Source organism: Lytechinus variegatus, chromosome 1 (assembly GCF_018143015.1).
Source record: "Lytechinus variegatus isolate NC3 chromosome 1, Lvar_3.0, whole genome shotgun sequence".
Taxonomy (NCBI): Eukaryota; Metazoa; Echinodermata; class Echinoidea; order Temnopleuroida; family Toxopneustidae; genus Lytechinus; species Lytechinus variegatus.
The window spans coordinates 14,603,421-14,612,960 of NC_054740.1; the positions used below are offsets into that span (position 1 = coordinate 14,603,421).

The window sequence follows — 9,540 nt, forward strand, 5'->3', positions numbered from 1 at the left end:
GAATTTGTCTACAAAAGGGAGATATCCCTACTTGATCATAGGTTCACTATTAGCTATCATTCTCATGATACATGTAGTACCATTCAAGATACACATTATATGAGTTCCCGGGGGGGGGGGGGGGGGGGGGGGGGGCAGTCAAATGTATTGCTGAACACATGCGTAACTACCAAATTATTTCCAAACACCCCCTAAACAAGTTATTTCTCTGCACATGTGCAAAATAACCCCCTAAACAAGTTTTTTGTGAGCTTTATTTACACATTTTGGCCCCTAAACAAGTTGTTGCCAGAATATGACTCAGGGTGGAAAGCTTAGGGGGAAAAACATACATGTACATGTACCCTAATCACGGTTGGCTAGAGTCTTTAAAAAAAAGCTTTGAAAAAAAAATCCTATACATTTGAGCCAGCGATTGACCATAAACCACCCTTTTAAATCAGTGTTTTTGATACCCTTAACGAGTGAATGCGCGGCCCGCATCCAAAACTGCAAAAAGCCCTTTTAAACATGTTTTTGGGGTCACACATGTGTAAAGCAATATATTTGACTGCCCCCCCCCCCCGGCTTGGGATGAGTTCATGTCCTAGACTACACCTGAATTTATTTTATATTGCTGAAATTCCTTAAAATTGTATTTCTCAATTTTTTAAATAATTTGTTATTACCATGCTTATCATAATAAATGGTACATTGTGCAATAAAAATAGATAAAAGTATTAAACTCCAGTATTACAGGTACACATGTTTATATTGGCCAATTCATTTATTGTTGAATATCAGAGTACATGTGACCCACTTTAATATAATGATCTCTGCTTCCCTTCTAGTTCCCTTTCGTATTCCCCCTCTATCCAAAAAAAATTTAAAAATCAAATGGATATTTCTCTGTACCATTCCTCTACCCCTCCCCGTCCATCATCCTTTTCCCCAACACTTCCTATTATACTTTTCTTCAATTCTATCTCTCCTAGATTTGATCAACAAAACAAATTATACATGTAAAAGGAATGTACCTCTATAAACTGTAGGAAGAGAAATGGAGGAAGAGAAATGGAATGGAATGTACCTCTATAAACTGTAGGAAGAGAAAGAAACCAGAATTGCACTAGAACTCTAAAAGAAAAACAAAGAGTAAAAAAAAAACGTGTAAGATGAAAAATGTTTACAAATGTACTTACATTTCAAAGTTTCAAAGGCAAGATCATAGATTTTCCTCTTAATTCTAGCGTCTTTGACGCTGATTACTGGAATAGTTTTTGTCTCCTCAACATCCTTCTCGTAGGAAATTTTGTCTGATTTGGGTCCAGGAGACAATCCATTAAACACCTGACTGGCATAGTGGTAAATGAGATGACTTGTGATGTTATTGTTTTCTAAAGACTCCAGACTAGCCAAGATTGTTCCATCAAGGAGGTTCCCGTTGCTCTCCATGTCGACACCAGAGCTGTGCCAGGACCTGGACACCTTCTGTGGCGAGAACTGCCGCCGGTTGTGTGTAGGGGATGGTATATTCCCAAACGAGCTGCCTTTCTGGCCCAGCCGAGGACTCCACAGGGCCATGATTGCTATTGGACAGGAAAATGTTTACCAAGTCAATGTTTGATTTCGCTATCTAAGATCCTGGCGCGGAAGGCCAAAATTAGCATTGCAGTGTTGAGTGGTTGGGGCTCTGTGTGCCTGCCAAGGACATTTACTCTTAGTTTGCATCAGGGAGAATCAGATATGCAGGGTGAGCAAACATGTTGGTATTGCCATCGCAAAGTACACTGATCACTGACAGTATTGGAGATATCACTGTGGATTTTATCCAGTGTTTGTGCTCAAGCCTGTACGCAGAACCCAGGGCGCACAATATCAGGAGTCACAGCTTGGTTGGTTGCCAAGGGCAACGTGATGCTCGTATAACAGGTCTGGCTAGGATTTCCACCTGTAAAGGAAAAGAGAACAAATAGTTTGAAAAGCATAAAATAAATAGAATTGAAAGGAACCAGTTGTGAGATCATCATTAACAAAGATGTATGACGCTGATGACTTTATTAACGCTGGTAATCTTGATGTGAAGTGTATGGTTTTACTTTAAACCAAACAGTTCAAATTTCTTGAAAAGTTGGGGGAAAATCAATTTTCCACAATGAAATTGGCCCTGAATGTTAGTCACTTTTGATGTCCAATTCACCACCACATCAGCCTTTACCTGATGGAGGTTTATTGGTATTGTGAGAATACAAACAAAAACAATCAGCCCGATGAATAGAAGAATAAAATGGCTTATTGATTAAACTGTCATCTCCAAAAGTTTTTCTTTGGGAGATAATGAAATTTGATTTCTCTCTGATTGGTTTATTTGACAGATTGTTATCAGTATTTTACAGATGGTTAATTATTTCATTGTTAGCATACTTAGTCTTTTTCTGTGTTGGAAAGTATATAGACCACAGCTCAGTGTCACATACGATTGCATCTATTCATTCATTTTTTTCTTAATATTTTCTCTCATAGTATAAGTAGATCAATATCTATCATCTCATTCTCACTACATAGTCAATGTATTTCTTCTATTCTTTTCTTATTTTTCTATCATGATGTTTTGCAGCTAAAATTCTATTAAAGTCCATCTTAATAGTTTGGTTATTCGACATGCCTTATATTTCAAATCTCACAAAAATATAACAAATTTTGACCAGGCATGGCAAAACCCACAAAATGTCAGAAGAAATGAATTTTCAGTTTAATATCCCCACTGAAAGCAGACATTTTCAGCTTTGAAATGATAAATTTGATTGGAAGACCCTAATTATAACAGAAGAATGTTCACTACCATACCCAGGCGGCGGGCCCCATTGCATAAAAGTTACCAAATAAGGTAATTTATTTTGCCATCTAATGGTAACTTGCAGGGAATTCCCCTTGATTCTGATTGGCTTTTGATCAGCATTACCATGGTAATGGAATGGGGCCCCCTAGATCTGTACCATGATAATTTGGACAAAACGGGGATCATAATAAAAATTAACAAGTCTATTGAAGCACAATACCATCATGTATCATGAAAAGGTGACAAAAGAGGATTAGACTCAGGGGTCTGTATTCTGAAGTTAGGTTTAACTTAGACCATGGTCTAACTCTGTGCTAAAATTATGGGAAGCCAAAAGAGTCAAACTTTTCATTAAGTTGTATGTTTCTAATGTTTACTGTGCTCCTTTCTGATTCATTGATGGTGAAGACAATCATCTATATACTCCCTAGAAAATTGTGAATGATTTGAAAGGCAAATGAGCTGAAATATGATAGCTCTATTGTTAGTGATTTATGTAACAACTGGCTATCCATACTTAAACCACAACTTTAAACCTGAGTTTAAATTAAACCCGACTTCAGATTATGGGCGAATGGGTCACTAATTTAGCTCAAAAGTTAGGACACTTTACTCATAAAAATACTACATTTTCTGTCATTTTTATCAAAATCTGCACTGATGGTGTGAATTTGTATCCATAAAATTAAAAACGCATTTGAATGCATATTAAGTTCATGTAAAGTCATAGACCAATTTTGAATTACCTTAAAGTGGATTTAACTCCTCTTGGAATAAGATTGTTTTAGATCATTTACCTACTTTTGGAATAAAAATCTAATTTGCCAACCCAGTCCTTGAGGTTTACAATTTCGTGGAGCTCAATAAATCGCTCTGCTTACTATTTTGAGTGCTCAATTGAGCTCCTCAGAATCGGGAAAGTCGGGAAAGAGATGAATATTCTTCATTTTTCTGACAGTTTTCAACTATATGAAAATAATTTCAAGGAATTAGAAAATAGATGGTCATTTCATGGATTTAAAGATTTAAAATTTGCATTTTTTTTATAATTTTAGCAATTTTTTTAGGAGCGCAATTTTTTGCTCTCCTTTTTTTTTTGGAGCTCGGTAGGAGCGTCGGCGCGATCACACTCCTCAAAAATGAAGGTCTTCCAACCTTCTTTTTTTTTTTCAAATTCGACATGGTGCATTTATAAACCCCTTTTGGAATCAAGAGCTTCGTATATGCAGTAAATAGAATGATATATTGTGTTCTCTACATTTATAGCAGCAATGAAAAAAAATGGATGCAGTTGTTCAAGAAAAGAATTCATAATCACCAAAATGACCCAATTAATGATTAGCTCATTAGCTAGACAATATTAGGGCTAGTCAAACACTAATGATTCCCTCAGCAATTAAGGGTTATGAAAATATACACAGTGCTCACTGCTCAGTACAAAAAACACACGTATCTCAACAGAACGTGATAAAAAAGAGACCATCAAAAACAAAGACTGTAATCACTTGATTTTAAGCGAGAAAGCAGTACATGTACTTACAACTGAGAAGTGCAGGGTCGGGATATTGAAAAATAAAAAACTCCAAACGTTCTTTAATGAAAAAAAAAGGTACAGTAAAGTTAATTTGTTTACATTACACATCTTTCACAAGATATTAACAATTAAGCTTCTAAGAATTCCCATTAGCAGTGGTATGTCACTAACGTCATTCTTCCACAACATCATACAATAAAATGCAATTAGAATGCAACACTCTTTCACTGCTGACTATCATTCAGGTCTGCAATGTCCATTTTGAAATGTGGCCTACATTATAGTTAAAAAATGACTTGCTTTTTCCCTCATCCCTGACAAACTACCTGTACAAATGTACTATTTAGTGTCATTTTATTCAATAGTGTATTAAAACAGGGCAAGACCATACAAGCAAGAGAGAGAGAGAGATTACAGTATCTTCCATAATGTAATCTTTTGACTAGTTGTGCACAATTAGGATTTGGATGTTAATGCAAAGGACAAACTCTCAAAACAATTTAGAGGTGAAAGGGACAACCTTTAGGTTACAATGTGCTCTGATATACATTGATCACAGAAAATATCAGGTATACCTGTACCAATATTTGGCAATTGGCAAGTGAGTTTTGAGCAGACTGCTGAATATTTTATCCCAAATGCATACCTGGAAGTTAAAAGGTATTCTTCAAAATTAGGAGAAATTATGATCGGCTGATGTTAAAGCACCAAAGGACACACAATTGAGACAAATACTATACATGTAGCATCAAACAATAATTTGTTCAAAGCATATACATGTAGTCTGCTTGGTGGCAATATAGCAAAATGTAGGCCTACCCTGACCAGAAAGTATCAAGATAGACAGGATTGTATAAATAAACATAGGCCCAAAGTATGTAGTCTGAAAAAAAAATGCTATACAAATTTGCCCTATGATTCCACATACATGTACAAACAAATTTGTCAGGAACATGCTGCAATTGCCAATATCTCAATCAATCCAAATAAACATGAGTACACTTCTCTGAGGCTTTTGGTTTACCTACTTCTCAGACTCGTCCATTGTACCATCCCATTTTGGGTGTTAACAACACCACAAAAGAAAATCAATACTTGTTCTTGAGGAGCAACAATCGGCTGCAGTTGCTTTCACAGTTATTGAAGTGGCAGCTGAGTTGGTATTGACAGACACTCAATTGGACAAAAACCTGTCTGGATGTTGAATTGATACATGGAAGGTCAGGTGCATTCTCTAAGTCATTGATTCCAACTTAAAAACAAAATGAAGCTTATGACATGATTCTGATGACGTAAAACTTGGTTAAGACTTGTGTTAATTAATCATTATCCAAGGGTCCATGTATTCATGACTGGGTTATTTTTTAGGGGCTCATTTCATATAAACCATATTCAGCCATTCCTTGTTCCTGTCAGGGACAATACCTACATGTATATTAATTATCTGCAGTGACTTATGTATTTCATGGTCCAGAAGCAAATCAATATTGATTATAAATCAGATCTGAGTTTCATTTTTTTTTAATTGTTACACAGGTACTGTACATGATGAGATGGTTAATACTTCAACTAGGGACTGCCATTGGTCATTCACCCTTAAAGTCCACAGGGGAAACTGTTGATTGTGGTCAGTGTGGTTTGTGATGACAGTTTTATTACTTTAGATAGTGACCAACAGCTCAATACCATGAATGCATTAGGAAGAAATTATATTTCATGGTAGGAGCATCCCTGACATGAAATAAAAAGCAGATCAGTTACAATTGAAAATTTATTATTCAAAATTATGAAGAGCCCTAGTATGTTACTAGTAATAAATTCAACTGACATATGGTGAAAAATCGATATTGCCGAGTGCCTGAGTTACAAGGGAGGAAATCGTATGGCAAGAAATACAAGGATGATACTGTGTCTGTATGTCTAAAATCCCCACCATGTGGAGTAGAGTTCGGTGATGGGAAGAGTTCAGGTGAAAGATTGAATAGAGAGTAGATTGGTAAATTTGGAGTTAATATTTTTTATTCTGATTTGAAGGGAAATCCTCAATCAAGTCATTAACAAGAAAACGGGTTTCTTTAAAGCTCGGTCAAATCAACAAATCAAGCAGAGGGTATCTAACAAACAAAAAATGTATAATCAATTGATTTTTTTTACATTTTTTTATTCTTATTTCATTTTTTACCTAGGCTAGGGCCTAGTCCCAGAACTGTCACAGAGCTGAATTTTCTTCGAAGTTTCCTTGATGTAGAGAACTATGGTCTATGCTGCCATCAGATTATTTACATAATAAGGTAAAAGATTATGAAGAGTTCATTGTGGGCATCAGCAGTTAATTTGGCGAATGGCATTTCCCATCTTTTTCTCAAGATATTGATACCGGTACTGCAATTCATTGTCATGGCTGGTTATTTTTTTTTTACTCTCTTCTCATCACAAAACAAGAATCAAGATTAAAAATAGTAAAAAGCACAAACAATGCATGGTTAAGTTGCAAACAATTATCATTTACCGTAGTGTAACATTAGTCGTATTATACTCACCAAATAGTACATTTATTTAGTCTCAGTCTAAAAATGCCTCGGGGTTTTTTTTATACGAAGGAACACTCACTATACGGTACGGTACCCGGCGTAGACGCAGTCATATCCCCGATGCGTTCCCGCGAGGAAGATGTGGCAGATGCGCTGGGCGGAGCTGGAGTGAAACTGAAAGAAGCGAGCTGCTGCCTGCTGAAGTGAAGGCTGTTGTTAAAATTCCTGGGCTATCGTTCAGCAAATCAGTTTATCACTTCTGTATTATTTCAGGTCATGGTTGGTCCCATTGTTCAAGACGTTAGTTAGTTCACAAACATTATGACAATCTGCTAAACTAAACTCAAGTTACGTTCTACTTCTAACAAGTAACAGTCAGTAGGCCTAACACAACCTTCCACAAAGTTTCATGACGTCATATCTCGTACTCTATCATCTAAAACGAGTACGATCGATGTATGGAATAATCATCATATCGATATCATTTCTTATATCCTGCCGGGATCCTCCCCTTTTCTTCCTTTTTTTAATACCTTTATACCGGATCTAGTGGAAAAAATACAGTTGCTACTGCAGACAAGTTTCCAGGTCAATCTTGTGTTTTGTCTTCCTATATTTGTGCAAAAGTTGGTCAGACGCAGCTATAGGGGGTCGGTGGGGAAAGGGGGGTGGGTCTCCCTATGATTTCATTTTATTGTTATCATTGTTATCATTTTATTGGCTTGCACAAAACATGGAAGAGAAATTGGACCACCCCTTTCCAAGTAGATCATGGACTCGCGGCTGTTCAAAGACTTAGGTAATAATCATAGCACAAATGTATAATCACGATGTAATGGTTCCATGATACATTATTCTGTTTTTACTTTATTATCATTTTACTTACATTGAATTGCTCTATTTGTTAAACTGCAGGTCGCCTTTGGAAAGCAGTTTTAAACAAACAAATGAATAAATAAATAAAACATGATTACTATATGCCATGTTTCAAATAAAAACGATCTCATAAGCCCTATTTAGATAGTGCGAGCGCGTAACGTGAGTTAAACATTTTTGGAGTTTCATATATACACACACACAGGGGCGAATCCAGCTCCCGCCAATGAGGGGGCCCGAATTTTTTTTTCACCCATACTTTCCCCGATCGGCCGCACATATTTGATTTTTGTTTGTTTCTTTGAAGGGGTTGTCCCAGTGGCGAAACTTGGAACTAAACAATTTGGAGGGGAGGGCTCGATACGGCGTACTGCGCAAAATTATAATTAGAAGTTGCTAACGAGCGAAGTGAGCGGGCAAAAATTTTGACATCATCACAAAAATCAAAGTTTGTGATAGATTTTTACATAACACTTGGAAATAAATAGGCCTATGTTATGCCTTTCCTTTTATTTTCTTGGCCGTGGAAAATCGAGGGGGGGGGGGCAAAACGCCCATGTCCTATAACAGTCGTTTCTTAGCTTTATTCTTATAAAGCAACATGAGAGTGTGGTAATCTCATAAGCCCTATTTAGATAGTGCGAGCGCGTAATGTGAGTTAAACATTTTTTGAGTTTCATTTGCTTTTGTCCTGAAAATTGAATATTCTGGGCAATGTTTATAAACCTGAACACGATGCATATTTTAACTATTAAATAATGCGAGCGCGAAGCGCAAGCTGAAAATTTTTGACATTCCGTTAATGTTCTGATCTGAAACTGGATAACTTTAGCACGTTTTGAATAAAGATCATGCTACGTATTCAATAAACATGTGTGCGTGTGTTTTAGAATTAGAAAGAATCTGGACATTTTGAATACATTTCAATTTTTTATCATGAAAATAATGCAAGCGCGAAACGCGAGCGGAAAATATTTGATCCGGTATGAAAAGGGTGAATTTAAGCACTATCTTAGCACTGTGTAGGGGAATTATGAAGTGGACGTGGATAGCACCTAATAAATGATGCGAGTGCGAAGCGTGAGCTGATATTTTTATTATTATTTTGACCAAGGAATTGGACATTATAGGACTAAGGACATTTTGTAATCATATGAAAATGATGACTATCTTCCTATTCCTTTTCCTAAGCGCGATATGAAACTTGTCGATATTCCTTTCTGAAAAAGGGACAATTTAGTTATTAGGAATTCATGAAAAATTTATCATCATATTTATAAATGTAATAAGCCTAATGAGTGAGTGAAATTCGTTGACATTGAGGCCTTAAAACTGGATATTTTAAGCACTTTTGTAATCATGAATAGGATTCATGAGTTGATATATTTGTAAAAATTAATGCGAGCGCAAATCGATAGACGAAATTGTTGATAAACTGTCATAAAAGGGGATCTTAACTAGTTTGTTTTGTAATTAATGTATAAAGAATCTTATGATTAAACAAAGACAATAATTTAGGCCTACTTGGCAAATGAAATAATGCAAGCGCACAGCGCAAAAAGCTGCAAATGATAGTCACAACATAAAACGGACATTTTACAGAGCACTTAAAAAAAATTCAATTTGTAAATCAAACAAAATAATGAAAGTTCGATGTCGAAGCTGAAATATGCTTTGTGCATTGACTTCAAAACTTGATATTTTAAGCTTTATATCAGCCTATTGAGCAAAAAAGTGTATGTATCTCATCGAACATGCAATGCGAGCGCGAAGCGCGAGCG

General features: G+C 36.1%; 1 protein-coding gene across 2 annotated transcripts in view; it reads right to left on the reverse strand.

Annotated features, from left to right (window-relative positions):
* The window catches only part of LOC121406840 (putative methyltransferase NSUN7), a 39,360-nt gene extending 32,162 nt beyond the window's left edge, over window positions 1-7,198 (reverse strand). The window contains exons 1-2 of one of the 2 annotated variants that reach the window (XM_041597721.1): window positions 6,963-7,198; window positions 1,182-1,930 (exon numbers count right to left, since the gene is read on the reverse strand). In XM_041597721.1, coding sequence (XP_041453655.1) covers window positions 1,182-1,563 — 382 coding nt within the window. In that variant the 5' untranslated portion in view covers window positions 1,564-1,930; window positions 6,963-7,198. Of the gene's footprint in view, window positions 1-1,181; window positions 1,931-6,892 lie in introns of both variants that reach the window. The other variant, XM_041597713.1, reaches the window with a different exon arrangement.
* Between the last annotated feature and the right edge of the window lie 2,342 nt (window positions 7,199-9,540).